Below are 16,016 nucleotides of genomic sequence, written 5' to 3' on the forward strand. Positions count from 1 at the left end.
CTAAAAGTGGGCTAGGAAGGAATTTGATGCATAGTGCAAATACCTTTTCTCTTTCTTGAGATGGATTTAGTTATTTTATTTTTAAGGAAGCCATGTTTTTTTTTTTTTTGTGTGTGTATATCTCCTCATGTACACCCTTCCCTTATTGTTTGAATGAAAGTTGCCTTTAAAAAAACAAGCTGTCATTCCCCCCACAACAGCCCATTCATTATTATGATGAAAACCCAGGTCCAGACACCTATAAAGTCTTCCTTTAGCTGATTTAGAATCAAACAATCATATACCCAAAACCAAACTAAAGAAGGCCTAAACTTTACGTGCTAGGCATCCTTTCACCAGTAAGTGATTTATATCTTCTACACTCGGGTTTTTACAAGTACACCTAGAACGCAGGATTTCTAAGGCATTGAATATCCTTATCCACCCTAAGTCTGCTATTAATAACCTTCCAATTAAAAAAGGCAATCTTTGTTGGCATCGCCTTGCGCCAAAGCACCTTATGCCATCGAACCTGCTCTTCCCTCCTACCTTTCTCCCAAACAGCTTTTGTTGAGAAATGCCTAGAAGGGTTGCAGACCCATATCACTCTATCATCATTCAGAGATAGAGGCACCCTGGAGCTGGTAACCAATTCGACTTGCAATATTCATATCCCATAGAAATCCTATAATTAATTTCCCAGTCCTTTTTCCTTTTTCCTTTCATAATCAACATTTAGAAGGGAGCAAGGGTTCTACTACACGGGCCTATCACTACAAATAGCTCCTCCTCAAGTTAGCATTAATAGTGAAGTTATCTTTATCTTGCAGATATGTAGGTATATAAGAAAATTCGAAGTGTCAGAAATGTCCTGAAAAGTGGACTTGAAGGTCATTTTTTCCATTGGGAAGTGGATCATTTTTAAACCTAAGGGATTTTATTTCAACTCTTTACTCTTTTAAAAAAAATAAAATATTGGCATAATTTGCAAAGTTTCCGCAAAATTGTGAATCATGGTCATAGCAAGAATGAGAAAATAAAATTGCCTTGTGATTCTGCCTAAATTCAAGGTTTCATAATTATTTTTATTAAATTGATGTAAATCTGGTAAATTTCACTCTAAGCTTTCCCTTCTCCACTGAATTATGCATTTAAGTTTGAACAATTTTATTATGTGGGCTTTTGTATAGGTGCAACTATCATGGATTGTAATTAACATATACTTCTACATCATAATTTGGTTGTGTTCCTTCTTGCATGTTAATAGTAGTGTTGTACGTGAATGTTTTAGCTACCTTTGGTTATACCACCTTTTATGGATTTCAACTGCATACTGATCTACCTCAGAGAAAGTAAAGAAGTCATTTTAAAAATCTTAGTGGAATGTTTACTTTTGGTTGTTTGATCATTAAGATGCTAGTATCACCGAATTTTTCTGCAGGTTCTGAAAAAGGCAGATATGATTCGCAAAAATGCAGTAGAAAGCATTTTGGCTGAACGAAACATCCTAATGACAGTTCGCAATCCTTTTGTGGTGAGCTGCTCTGCAACTTTTAACTACTTCAAGGGCAGAGAGTATGCAAAACTACTTTTTCTAATTTGTGTTTCTAATCAAATGGTGAACAGGTCCGTTTTTTCTACTCCTTCACATGCAGGGAAAATCTATATCTGGTCATGGAATACTTGAATGGAGGAGATCTTTATTCCTTGTTGAGAAACTTAGGTTGTTTGGATGCAGATATGGCCCGTTTATATATAGCAGAAGTTGTAAGAACTTGTCCAGCTCTTGTTATCATCCAGATATACAGCTGCTTATATCTGTTTCGTCATGGTTTATATAAGCAAATGTTCAACTTGGATAACTTTATGTACTTGTTAATTATTTCAGGTTCTTGCATTGGAATATTTGCACTCCTTAAATATCATTCATAGAGATCTGAAGCCAGACAACTTGTTAATTGCTCATAATGGCCATATCAAGGTCATTATCTTGCTTATTTATTTATATAAATCTAATAAGTTCTATGTATTTGCATAATTGCATGGACATAATTCTGGCTAAATATTAAAATGTTCCTTTTGCTTTTCTTGACGATTGTGTTATTTATTTTTTTATTTTTTTGTGTCTAATATGAGTACATGTCCAAAAATGAAGCCTGGCATTTGAAAATCTTTCAAAGTCAGGTTTTGTTTTTTACCCTATAATTTAATTTTGTGCTATTTGATTCTAGTCTTGTTTTCCAATTTCTATCAACATTTACTATGTTGCATAATGTAAAACAGTAAACTGAAAGTACTGCAGTAATGATGGTAAGTCAGGTGAATAAAACATTGATGATTATTGGTGATTTGTATATTTTTATTCAAGAAATTCCAATAGCAGAAGTTCTTGAAAATATGAATACTATGAAGATAATGCCATATCTAGAAGTTTTACTGATAATTTCCTATGCCATAACAATGTTTATTCTCGTCTTATATATGTGTGTGTGTGTGTGTGTTCCATATAAGAAGCTACATCATCTCAAGGAAAAAGCATCACCCAACAATCAAAAGTTAGGAACATTGTCTGGTATTATCCACAACCCCCAATTCCCCCTAGAGAAGATAGATCCAAGATCTTAAGCACTTCTGAGGTAGAGAACCAATCCAGAAGAAGTGGCTCTAATCTTGGTGTAAATCCTTGGTAGACATGAATCCTCAAATCTTCTCCTATTCCATTCCTTCCGTATATGCTGAAGAGAAGGAAAAAAGGGGAAAAATCAACCAGCAGTTTCCAAAATGAAAATAAGGCCATCTTTTCCCAAGTCACTACAACCCAAAAGAGATAGAAAGAAGTTCCAACAATCTAAGATGGAGAATATGCCCTAATGAGTCCTCCCAAAAACAGGAGCTCCACCTCCATCTTCTCCATCTTTCTTCAAAATCCATTATTTCCATCACCCCTTCAGATAATTACATTTTACATGGTTATTGGTTATATGGTTTTTCAAGTAAATATTGCAAATAAATTCACAATATCGCTCCTGAATTTTAGAATTAGAGGCAGTATTCTGGTAGCCACTTAGCTGAATATATAACCATTTATTGGTGCTTGCTACTCTGTTCAATACTCAATAGGCTTTCATATGATTTGAATGTTGTTATGTGGGAGAGTAGGACGGCATAGCAATTCTTACATTTTAAGTTAGGTCTAGGAAGTTCCAATCTATTTCTTTTTGACTTCTTTATATAACCCTATGAAGCCTCCAAAGCAAGGCTTTCTGATACTTCTCATGTTTATGCTCTGCAAGAATCAAGATTATTTATTACTTTCTTACATGAAACTGACATCTATTCAGTGGACATATCTTCAGTTTATCCCACTGTTTTTCTTCAGTTGGGGACCTCCAGCTTTTATATATTAATTCAACTATGCCCTTGCTGTTGTTAATTTTAATTGCAAATCTCTAGGACTGTTGCCACTATTGGTGAAATTGTTTTCTTAGTCCTATGCTTGTCCTTGGCTGCTTGACCAGGAAAAAAAAAATGAAGTTGCCAACTGGCTTAGTTGGTAAGGTCTCTAGCTGGTTTGTAGCGGAGACTTTGGATTGAATTCCACCTTTATGGGAGGGGGGTGGTTGTAGGTTTGGGGACGGGCTACCTCCCAGGTAGAGTTAAAGAAAACAGGTTAGTTTTGTGATTTAGGGTTTAAATCAGTGATTGAAGGTGGCACTCAGACTTTTCTGAGTATATTTCACACTAGTATTTAGATCGACACCTGTCAGAAGTCTTTTAGAATCCTTTGGAGGAAGCGGTTTTCAGTTTTAGGCTTTCTCCAGGGCTGATTCTAGGGTTTCCTCTGAAGAGTGATCAGCTACTGGTTTTCAGCCAATTCTTCATCTGTTATTCCTTTTCTTTGGGTTCTTAGAAAAAGTTTGTGGGCTGTTTTCAGTTTTAGGGGTTGCTGAACAACTTCTGAAGGGACTAGTTTGTGTGGAAAGGAGTGGAATTCTGCAATTTTCTCCTAGCCTGTGAATCACTTGGGGTGTGCTTAGCATGAGACAACCGGGAATGAATTTAAATCATATGGGGAAGGACTTGTGAGGGCTGGAAGTGTTGTAGACAACAATTCTTTTCAGGTTACCATAGTAAAATTTGATGGAACAAATTATTTGGAGTGGGCCCAATCAGCCATGATGGCCATTGGGGGAAGAGGAAAAGTAGAATATGTGGTAGGAGGCACAAAAAAATTAGCAAAGGAAGATCAATGACATGCTAAGTGGGTTCAAGAGAACTATCTTGTTATGACTTGATTGTACAATTCCATGCAGCCTCATATTAGCAGAAACTATATTTGGGCAAGTAGATTTGGGATAATATGAAAAAACATATTCTCAGCCCCTTAATGTTGCTAGAGCCTATGAGCTGGAAAGTAAGGTGAAATCATTAGTGTGGAGATATATCTTGATGTATATTATTAGTATAGTCCCTGTTCTACAGTACACTTATTGTTTTATTTGTTCTTTTTCTTTCTTCCAGCCCTATAAGGGCATTCTTTTAACTGTACATATCTTTTAATATAAAAGGGGCTCCTTGGGGTGGAGGTCAACTATTCAAGACACCCCTGAATCTGCTCTTCTTTGCTCTCAGTTCTGCTCACATGGTATCGGAGTGGGTCATTTGTATCAGCCTGGGAGTTCTGGTTTCTGTACAAGATTGAAGAGTGCTTTTCAAGGATTCCATCAGTACTGTTTAGATTCTGATCTGGATCTTCTTGGGGGCTGTTTCGATCAGCACAAAAACCCTCATTTTTCTGAAAAAGATGCTTGACAGGTTGGTTTATCCCACTTTTCTCCTTTCGGCTGATCCAATCAGCCTTTAACTCTAGATCTGGTATCACTCTAGACCCCTCTTGCCTATTCTCTTAGATCTCCTTTTCATCCTTTTTTTGAAGGGTTTTTGGTCCCTTCTTTTGACAGTCCTAAAACTTACCTTTTTTGGACTATCAACCCCTTTTTTGCTTGCTGAAGCTGTTCGGACCCTTCTCTGGACTTCTCTCGATTGCTGTAGTGCTGGTTCCTCTTTCCCTCTCTTGGGCAGAAGAGGACTGCTGTTCGGACCGGTGTTCGGATTGGTATTTGGACTATTGCTGAAACTGTTTTTGGCTTTCTGTGTGATTTATTGTTTTCTGCTATAATGCCTTCAGACAAAGGGGGTATTATTCCTGTAAAACTGAATGGACAAAATTATGGAATGTGGAACACTTGATTTTTATGTTGAAGGGAAAGGTTTGGAAGGACACCTGAATGGGACTGTCACTAGACCAACTGAGTCTGAGGCCAAAGCCTTACAACAATGCAACTAGATACCAACAAGATTTTTTCTTGGATTCTCAGCTCAATTGATTCTCATATTTGTGTACCTATGAGGAGAATGAAAACAACCTATGAAATGTATTTATATTTGAAGAAATTTTATCAACAGTCCAATATGTCTAAACAATATGAAATAGAATCAGAGATATTTGCTTACTGTCAAGGAGATAGAAGGATACAGGAATACTATGCAAGCTTTCTTGATTTGTGGGCTGAATATGAAATTTTCCATATTGATCCCTCAGACTCAGCAGAATGTGTGAGATATCTCCATAAACATTTTGAGAAGAGGAAAGAAAATCAGTTTTTGATGAGGCTTAGACCTGAATATGAGATAATCAAGTCCAATATTTTGAGTTGATGAACACTTCCAGATTTGGATTTTGTTTTGGGGGAGTTACTGAGAGAAGAGACTAGGCTTCTCACTGCAACTGGATTTGATGGAAAGATGACTGAAATTGGGGCTGAAACAGCCTTTGTAGCTCATGGAGGTAAGAAGTCAACCTCCAAGGACTTCTCCAAAACCCAGTGTTATGAGTGTAAGGGTTTTGGACATATTGCCTCTCATTGTAAAACGAAGAATGTGTGCACCTATTGCAAGCAACATGGTCACATCATTCCAGATTGTCCAGCCTGACCAACTAAGGGTTCTAAGAAAAAGACTCAACCTTGGGCTTATCAGGTAACTAAGGGTTCACATCATTCGACAATTGGTATCCTTTGCCATTTCCTCTACTTTTTCTGCTATTGGCTTGTCTTGTAAGTTCTCTGGATATTGTTTTTCTGCTTTACATGCTTGGATTATAGATTTAGGTGCCACCAATCATATGACAGGAGGCTATTTCAATCAACCAAATGAGTTTATTGAAACTCACCATAAACACATTGTTACTGCCAATGGTGAAAAGTTAGACATTATTGGTAGTAATGACCTATCCCTTAAACTATCATCCACTATGTCCCTCCCTCTTTCAAAAACCCTCTTAGTGCTCAACCTTACTACTAATCTGATTTCTATTGGCCAACTTGTTGGTGAAGGAATGTTCTTACCTTTTCTCATGATGGTTGCTTGACACATGACCGGTACATTGGGAAGGTGAAAGGGAAGGGGCGTAGGCTTTGCCGTCTGTTTGTACTGGAGTTTGAGAAATCTCAATCAGCAGCATCCTCGGCTTTTCTTAGTTTTTATATGTCTGGTTCTTTGTTGAGTCAGAAATAATGTTTGTGATTTATAGCACAAATGATTAGGTCATCCATATTCTCAAAAATTGAAGTTTTTGTTTGATTCTGGTTTAGTTAAGAATAAAATTCCTCTAGTTCATACTTTTGATGTTTCTTGTACTGCCTGTTGCTTGAATAAAAGTAATGTTTTACCTTTTCTTCACACTTATGAGCATGCCGCTGCACCTTTTGAGATTCTACACAGTGATGTTTGGTCTGCTTCTATTACTTCACGATTGGGATACAAATACTTTGTATTGTTTATAGATGATTGTACCAGATACACTTGGATTTATTTTCTATGGCACAAATCAGAGGTCTTTGCGACATTTAAATTATTCCATACTATGGTGCAAGCTCACTTCAAGTGTAATGTAAGCATCATACGTTCAGATTTAGGGGAGAGTGTACAGATGGAACCTTTCAGGCCACTTGAGGAGTTATGGAATCCAATCTCAGCGTAGTTGTCCAGACACTCCTCAACAGAATGGTGTAGCTGAATGTAAGAATGGACATTTCCTTAGTGTTATGCGGACATTACTACTGGAATCTCACGCTTCGACTTCGTTTTGGGTAGAAGAAGCCAATACAACTGTGATTTTGATAAACTATCTTCCTTCTTCTGTTCTTGGCAACACTTCTCCCTTCCAAAAACATTTTGTTATCCCCAGGCTTCTCCAATCTTCATGTTTTTAGTTGTCTTTGTTTTGTACATCTTGTTTGTTAATGTTCTAAATTAACTGCTTAGTCTACTATGTGTGCCTTTGTGGGATATAGCCCTGACCAGAAATGATTCTTGTGTTATGACCGTTCTATTTGTCGTATTTGGATTTCACAAAATGTTGTGTTTTCTTGAACATATTTCTTTCTTTGCTGGAATTGCTAGATTGTCTATTCCTCTCTCTGTTTTGTAAGACTTTGATTCAGATAACACTCCCACTTCCTCTACTGAGAAAGTGTAGAGAGATTATGCCGAATGGGCCTTAGCCCATTAGTGTGTTTCTTATTAGTTCTTTCTTGTTATGTTTTCTTATTGGGCCTTTAGCTCTTGTTTATGCTTTCTAAGTATAGTGCTAATGTGGATGCCTACTTAAGGGCAATTTTGTAATTATGTAACTTAAGTAAGTTTATTAAAAGATTAGTGGGGGAAAAGAGGAGATTATTGAACTCCTTTCTTTCTCCTTTCTTCTCCAATGTTCCTTCTTGCTGTCTTCTTCTTCTTCCTTACTTTCTTTTGCTTTAATGTAAAATATTCTACTAATTTTATTGGTTTGAGTCACATCTGAAAGATCTTCTCGTCTTCACTCGCAAGTGGCCACGTGTGCCAGATCCTGCGCCTACAACTCCCCTTCCACCCAGTCCAGAGCATCCACCTCTTGCACCTTCTATAAGTGGCATTTTGCCCCAAGATCCTCCTATTTCAGATGGTAGTTCTCCTATTCCGCTTTGTCGTTCTACTTTTATTTCCCGGCCTCCTGATGGCTATGGTTTTCCTTCAATCCATAGCTCTTTTTCTGTTGTAGTTTCTTCCACAGAAATTGCTCATTCTTATTGACAAACCATTAGGAGTCCCCATTGGAAAGAAGCCATGGATGGCGAGATTCAAGCCCTCCATGAGAATGATACTTGGGATCTTGTGCTTGTTCCTCCAAATGCTTTCATTATTGGTAGTCGTTGGGTCTACATGATCAAACTAAAATCAGATGGTTCCCTTGATCGATTTAAGACTCGGTTAGTTGCCCAAGGATACAGTCAGGAATATGGGATTGATTATGAAGAAACATTTTTCTAGTTGCTAAGATCACCACAGTTCGCGTTCTTCTAGCCTTGTCTGCTGCCCATTCCTGGACTATTTACCATTTAGGCATGAAGAATGCTTTTTTTCATGGTCAATTAAGGAGACAAACTACATGAAGCCTCCTCCTAGATATTATAATTGATTCTTCACGCGTTTTTTACCTAAAGAAATCCCTGTATGGTCTGAAGCAGGCATACCAGGCTTGGTTTGAGCGTTTTCGAAATGTTGTTGCAATTGGGTATAGCCAAAGTTTCTCTAATTACTCTCTCTTTGTTAGGAGAAGACCCCAAGGTATTACTATTCTATTGTTGTACGTTGATGACATGCTTTTAATTGGGGATGATCATGACAACATTTGTGAGTTGAAGTCCTTACTTCATAACTCCTTTCACATGGACTTGGGCACTCTTACTTATTTCTTGGGTTTGGAAGTCCACCGTAGCAGTTGGGGGTATTTCATTTGTCAGTAGAAATATGTACCTCTGATCTCATCAAATTAGCTGGAATTACTGATGAGAAACACGTTGATACCCCTCTGGAGCTGAACGTCAAATTGTCTAAATCTGAAGGCCTAGTTCTTCCTAATGCTACTTTGAGAGTTTATGGTGATGTAGACTAGGCTGGTTGTCCGGACACTCGTCGATCCACTACTGGGTGGTGCGTCTTCATGGGTGATTCTCTCATCTCCTGGAAATGTAAGAAATAGAGCTGTACACGGGTTGATTCAGTTGGGTTACACATGGTTTTTTCAACCGAACCGACTATGTCGGGTTGATTACTAAATCAACTGAAACCGATCTAGAGAAATAAAAAAACTGACTTGCAATAAAAACTACCGATCGGTCGGTTTGTTTGGTTTCAACCGAAACATCGTCTTGAAGCCATCAAGCACTTTGTCAAGTTTGATGCTGTCGCTTGCAAGGCTCAGATTAGACCTGAGAGCTAGGCCTAAGGCTTTTCATACTATACCTGAGAGCTAGGCCTAAGGCTTGCCGTACTATACTTGAGAGCTGGGCCTAAGGCTCAGATTAGACTTCTTACTACTGTCCTATTAGCATTAAAAATCCAGACTTGTCATACTATATCTGAGAGCTAGGCCTCAGACTCAGGTTTGACATCACACTTCCACCCTCTTGCACATTATCTCATAAAAAGACTCGTCTTTTTTGCTTTTTTTTTTGCAAAGATTAAACTAGAACATGCAAGCATCATTCATATGGCCGGTTCGGGTCGGTTTACTTCGGTTTACAAAGTTATAATTCGCAACCGAACCGATCAGTCAGTTTATGCATATTTCTAAACCGAAGCCAACCAAATTAAGTTAAAAGCCTGCCACATCGGGTCGAGTTGGGCCGGTCTGGTCGGTTTTGACATTCTATGAACAACCCTAGTAAGAAATAGAAAACTGTCTCTAATTCTTCTACTAAAGCTGAATATAGAGCCATGTCTTCTGCCTGTAGTGAAATTGTTTGGTTGAAGTCTCTCTTCATGGATCTTGGTACTCAGCTTCCTACTCCTACCCCTCTATATGCAGACAACTCAAGTGCTATCAAGATTGCATCTAATCTTGTCTTCCATGAGAGGACCTAACATATCAAGGTGGACTGTCACTTTATTAGAGATCTTTTCATTGTTGGCTCTATATCCCCTCCTCATGTAGCCTCTGACATGCAGATTGCCAACATCTTCACCAAGGCCATGACTAAGGGTTGACACCTCTTTATCATGGGCAAACTGATGTTGTTGTCTATGCGTCAATTTCATGGGGACTGTGGAGATATATCTTGATGTATATTCTTAGTATAGTCCCTGTTGTACAATACATTTATTGTTTTATTTGTTCTTTTTTTTTTTATCTTTTAGCCCTATAAGGGCATTCTTGTAACTGTACATATCTTTTAATATAAAAGGGGCTCTTTGGGGTGAGGGTCGACTATTCAAGACACCCCTGAATCTGCTCTTCTTTGCTCTCAGTTCTGCTCACAATTACGGCATGATATTGATCACTTGGAGACAATTAAGCCTCTGTTTGAGAACACTTGTAAGAAGTATTTCTTTTAAGAGCTAGGACCGCACATTAAGTGGTTTTGTGTGTTTGGTAAAAAGTGGGGAAGAAGTACTTCTTTAAAAAAGTGACTTCAAGTTGGCTTTTTTTCAGCACTTCTTAAAGAAGTACTTTTCCAAAAAAATGGGACAAACTGGTCCCTAATATTTTCTTGTAATACCTAAAATGCTCCCATGCGAGGGTTATACCTCCATCTCTTCTCATTTGAACATCTCTACCCATTCTTTCTCCACCTAGCTCTAGATGTCAGTTAAATTTTGAAGCAAAAGCAATCACCAAAGCCAAGCACACTGGAGGTGGAAAGAGCTCAATAGATCTAGGCAACGAATATGACGGAGTATCGGGGATTGGCTGAGTGCGAGATGCGCTCCTGAGTTCCTCTCTTCTATCGACAATGGAGATTGGTTGCTTCAACCGAAAAATGGAAGATGTTCAACGATCTAGGTGCGGGTTTCACAAGGAACTGACGAGGATGGATCAGTCATTGTTCCTGTTCAACGCTGCCACTCACCATTGTTGCTGGTTTGAACCCGTCGCTGCAACGACGATGATGAATAGGGAAAGGGAAAGAGTGAAAACTAAGGAGAAGAAGAAAAAAAAAGAAGAAAGAGAGAGGGTGTGGGAGAAAAAGGAGAGATGAGAGATTGGAGGTGGAGATCGGAATGGATTCACCGCCGCCGTTGGTTCTACACTGTGAGGAAGATGGTGAATAGTGGATTTCGGGGGGGGGGGTTCTAAAGAAGAAAAGGAAGAAAAAGTATGAGATGGAGAGGGAGGCCGGAGTATTTATTATTTATTAGGATTATTTATAATTAATATTTATTATTATTATTATGATTATTTATTTATTTATTTATTATTATTGTTATTATCATTATTATTATTTTTATTAATTGGGTTTAGATGGCGATTCGCATGTGGGTCCACGTGGACACTTAGTTAAAATGTATAGCATAACATGTGAAAAGCATTGTATATATGTATGAGTGAAGTGAGGGCTAAACTTGTCATTTGTGTCAATATAAGCACTTATGGGGAAAGTAGCTTACCAAATATCCCCACCCCAATAAGTGCTTAGAAACATATTATGTGATTTGGAAAGTGGGTTACCAAACAGCCTTAAGTGGTTGTTAAAATAAGTACTTCTAAGAAGTGCTTGTTGCACAAGTACTTCTTTTAACAAGTACTTAATCATCAAACAGGGCCTAAGTAGGAGAGCCAAAAGGATGCAACAACATATAGGAAGTTAATTGAGACAAATAGGGTGTTGGAATTCCTTGTTGGACTAAATTCAGATTATGACATTGTGAGACAGTAACTCCTTACTAGAGATAATGTCACCTTATCTTAGGCCTACTCCCTAGTACATAGTGAGGAAAGTAGGAGGAAGGTTATGCTATAGAATCCACCTATGGAATCAACTTTAGTAGCTGTAAAGTCGAAGCTTGGAGGTGATAAGGAGAAGGAAGCGAAGGAGAAAAGGGTGAAGTGTTTTGTGACTACTGTAAGAAGCCAAAATGCCTTAGTGACACTTGTTGGAAGCTTCACCCTTACCTTATTCCAGTAAGGATCAAGAATAAGAAAGGGAATATCAATGTAGTTGTTACTATAGAGGCTCCATTCACATCTAACACTTGATGAATTTCTTTAAATGCCTTGGCATTATTGGACAGTGTTAGTTAGCTATAGTACATCCTAGTCCTACCTCAGCATTTGCACACTTAGGTACAAAGGCTACTGCCTATCATGCCTCAGCCCTAGGTAACTCTAGCCTTTTTTGGATTATAGATTCGGTTGCCTTTGATGATATGACTAGCTTGTCTTCTTTATTCACCTCTTATTGCTTATCCTCTAGCAAAGTCAAAGTATCTATTGTTGATGGATCTTTTGTTCTTGTTTTTTGCAAGGGAGACATTAGAGTGTTTTATGCCATTTCTTTATCCTCAGTCCTACATGTTCCAAAGTTTAGTACTAATCTGCTTTCAATTATTAGCATCTCTAGAAATCAAAATTATTTAGTGACATTTTTTTCTTAATCATTGTGTCTTCTAGGATCTAGTGACAAAAAAGGTGATTGGGATTGGCCATAAGGCAAATGAAATTTATTTGCTTGAGCATCCACCTAGGAGGAATAAAGAAGTTCGAAAGTCTTTTCTGTCTTAGTTTGTGAGTTAGATTACTCTTTAGCATATTCAATTGGGTCATTTTATCTTAGGTCTTTAAAAAGTTTATTGCCTACTTTGTTTGAGTTAGTTTGAGGTGTGAGAGTTGTAAATTGGCACAAAATTGTAGATTAGCCTATTCATTAAGTGATAAAAGAAGCATTATTCTTTTTGGAATTATGCATACCGATATTTGGGGACCATATCATATTATTGCTATGGGATGGTACAAATATTTTTTGTTATTTGTTGATGACTATTCTCGCTTCTCATGGGTTTATCTTGTACGTTCTAGAAATAAGGTACCTACTCTGACTTGTGCTTTTCACTAAATTGTTTTGACTTGGTTTTTAGTCAGAATAAAAAATTTCAAATCTAATAATACTGAGGAGTATTTTGCAAAACTCTTGGCCTCAATTTTTCTTGAGTAGGGTTATCCATCAAAGTACCTGGCCCCATACACCTTAGCAAAATGGAGTATCTGAGAGAAAGAATAGACACATCTTGAAAGTTGCTTGAAGCATCGTGTTAAATTCTAGTGTTCCTATATGTTTCTGGGGGGATGCCATCTACACAATTGTCTCTCTTATCAACAAGGTTCCTTCACGGGTTTTAGACATTAAAGCTCCTTTTAACTTGTTGTATCCTAACAAGGACATATCACTATTCCCTTAAGACCTTTGAGTACACTTGCTTTGTTCAAATCCTTGGACCTAATTGTTATAAATTTGATCTCGAGGCAACAAAGTGTATTTTTCTTGGGTATACACGAAATCAAAAGGGGTATTACTATTATGGTCTTGTCCTTGGGACTCGTTTTGTGTCTTTGGGTGTACTAGCATAAGGGTATTTCTGGCATTTCCTTCTTTATTTGTTATAAGCTGTCGCCCTAAGTATAAATACCAACTTAGGTGCCGCCAACTACATACTTTTGAATAGAACTTCTTTTCTCCCTCTCTTCTCTCTCTTCTTCTTTCCTTTCTCCCTTATCTCTTCCCTTCTATTTTTATTTTTTCTTCTTGCTGGACTACATGGTATCAGAACACTAATCTGGGCCTAATCTTCTCAGATCGTGTTCTTGATCTGAAACACTATTTTTCGATTGGAAGAGGAAGAGAAAAATCCTTTGGACTGACCTAGTCTTTTAGTCTTCTTGTTTTTCTTTTCTCTTTCTCTCTTGGTCGTTGTACCAAGAAGAGGTTCTGTGGTGATTATGGTGCCAGTTGAATGCAGTAAGCAGTATTTCTAGGGTTTGCATCTATTTTGTATGGATTGTGGGTCATGGAATAACTACTGTACTCTAGGTATGTACTATTACATTCACATTTAAGTGTGATTGCTGTGAATGTTATAGTTTGGAGTTGTAAGAGCTGGTTGTCTCATTTTCTATATAAGCTGAAGTGTTTTCTGGCCTACAATCCGGTTAGGGTTTTTTTGGAGCCCTTTTTTAAGCTACAGGTGGTGGAGGTACTGCCATCCATGTTAAACAAACAGTTCGTACCAGAGAGGACAGATTTTTGGGGTGAAGAATTGAAAAGTTTGGACTAACCCCAAGAGCCTCAATATATAGATTAGTGAAATAAGAATATTTATAGAAAAGCCCTTGTAGGGCTAAAGAGAAAATAACAATAAAATAAGAGATACTATACAACAGGGACTACACTAATATGGTACATCAGTGAGACTCTTCAAACTCCCCCTCAAACTAATGCAAAGGCATGAACTTCAGTTTGCTTACAAGGAATAAGTGTTTGGATCTTGTCATGGTGAAGATGTCTGCAACTTGCATATTGGAGGCAACATGAGGGAGAGAGATAGAGCTCGCAAGAAATAGGTCACAAATAAAGTGGCAATACACTCGATATGCTTCGTCCTTTCATGAAAGACAGAATTAGAGGCAATCTTAATAGCACTAGTGTTGTCTACATACAGAGGGATGGGTGTAGGAGAGGAATGACCCAATTCCTTAAATAAAGATTGAAGCCAAACAACTCCGCTACAAACAGATGACATTGCTATGTGTAGAGAGCACTAATGTGGACCCCACTAAGGTGGTCCCCACTGTTCGTATATCAGCAATAAGTTATGATTAGGATTAGTTCTTTATGATAAGATTAGGACTAGTCTTTTATAAGATTAGGTTTAGTCTTTTATAAGATTAGGATAAGATTAGGACTAGTCTTTTATAAGATTAGGATTAGTCTTTTTTCAGTTTTATCTTATCTTATCTTAACTTGCCATGTAAGCAATTCAGTCCTTTTACAAGTATGATACTATGTATATAAGAGGGGGGCGGCTGTTTCAAACATCAACCCAACTCTCTTTTATCAAAATCTCTCTCGAGCTCTCTCTCTCTCTCTCTTTAGTCCATAAAGAGATTTCTTCAATCGACAGATGAGGGAGGGATCACTACAATACCCTGGTGGAGGTTTCATATATATAGTCTCTTTTAGGTGCCCATGTAGAAAAGCATTTTTCACATGTAGTTGAAAGATAGTCCAAGAGTGTGTAGCAGAGAGGGCTAAGAGAACACATACTGTAATGATCTTGGCTACTGGGGCAAATGCCACGGGCCAAGCTTTATATTGGTCTAGAGACCTATCAGATTTCAACTTCATGGAGTAGACCCATTTGCTCCCAATAACAGCGCCATCTAAAGGTGTTGGAACTAGGTCCCAACTGTCGTTGTCGTGCAAAGCTTGACTGCATCCATGGAATCTCTCCATTAAGGGCTGCTAATGGCTTGTTGGTATGAGCAGGGAATATCTATGGAAGACAAAACAACAGAAAATGTGCTATTGTCTAAAGGAAAACCATAGCGGTTAGGTGGTCTAGATATACGGGTAGAATGACGTAAAGGAACAGGAGGAACATCCGAGGAGTCTAAAATAGGAATGTCACTTACAGGGTTATCTGAGACGGGCGAAGGATCCAGATTGGGAGGAAGGGGGGTCGTAGACATAGATGCTAGATCACGAACTTGCTTGCGAGAGAAGATGAGAACATCTTTCCTAGTAGTTGATGACTAGACCTGTTCATGGGCCGGGTAGCCCGATGGCCTGGCCCGCACTCCGGTCGGGCTAGGTCATGTAATTAGGCCCGCGGGCCTAACACAGTAAGCTCGACCGTGTTTCGGGCCGGGCTCGGGATTTGTCAAAAAAGCCCGGCCCGACTCAGCATTATATATTTTATAAAATATATAATATGCATTTTATATATTATATAAAATATATAAATAATATAATATTTATTAAAATATATATTTATAATTTAATATATACATTTTTTATTCTTTTCTTTATAATCTCTCTCTCTCTCTCTATTCAGCCGCTAATAGTATGGGCTAAACTTCGGGCTCGGGCCCAGGCCTGGGCTTTGGGCTTTTTATGAGGGCCGGGCTCGGGCCCAAGTTGTAGGCCCGGTGATCGGGCTGG

The 16,016-nt window shown here is 38.2% G+C and overlaps 1 protein-coding gene across 4 annotated transcripts in view; it reads left to right on the top strand.

Moving 5' to 3' along the window:
- Positions 1–16,016, top strand: part of LOC104602263 (putative serine/threonine protein kinase IRE) — a 124,827-nt gene that overhangs the window by 72,368 nt on the left and 36,443 nt on the right. For all 4 annotated transcript variants that reach the window (XR_016080866.1, XM_010265884.3, XM_088895744.1 and 1 more), the window contains exons 7-9: positions 1,421–1,513; positions 1,606–1,746; positions 1,868–1,960. Coding sequence is in view for 3 of the 4 variants with exons in the window: in XM_010265884.3 (XP_010264186.1) it covers positions 1,421–1,513; positions 1,606–1,746; positions 1,868–1,960 (327 nt within the window). In the remaining variant the exon portion in view is untranslated. The remainder of the gene's footprint in view (positions 1–1,420; positions 1,514–1,605; positions 1,747–1,867; positions 1,961–16,016) is intronic.

Source organism: Nelumbo nucifera, chromosome 1, assembly GCF_055504915.1.
Source record: "Nelumbo nucifera cultivar China Antique chromosome 1, China Antique-T2T, whole genome shotgun sequence".
Lineage (NCBI taxonomy): Eukaryota > Viridiplantae > Streptophyta > Magnoliopsida > Proteales > Nelumbonaceae > Nelumbo > Nelumbo nucifera.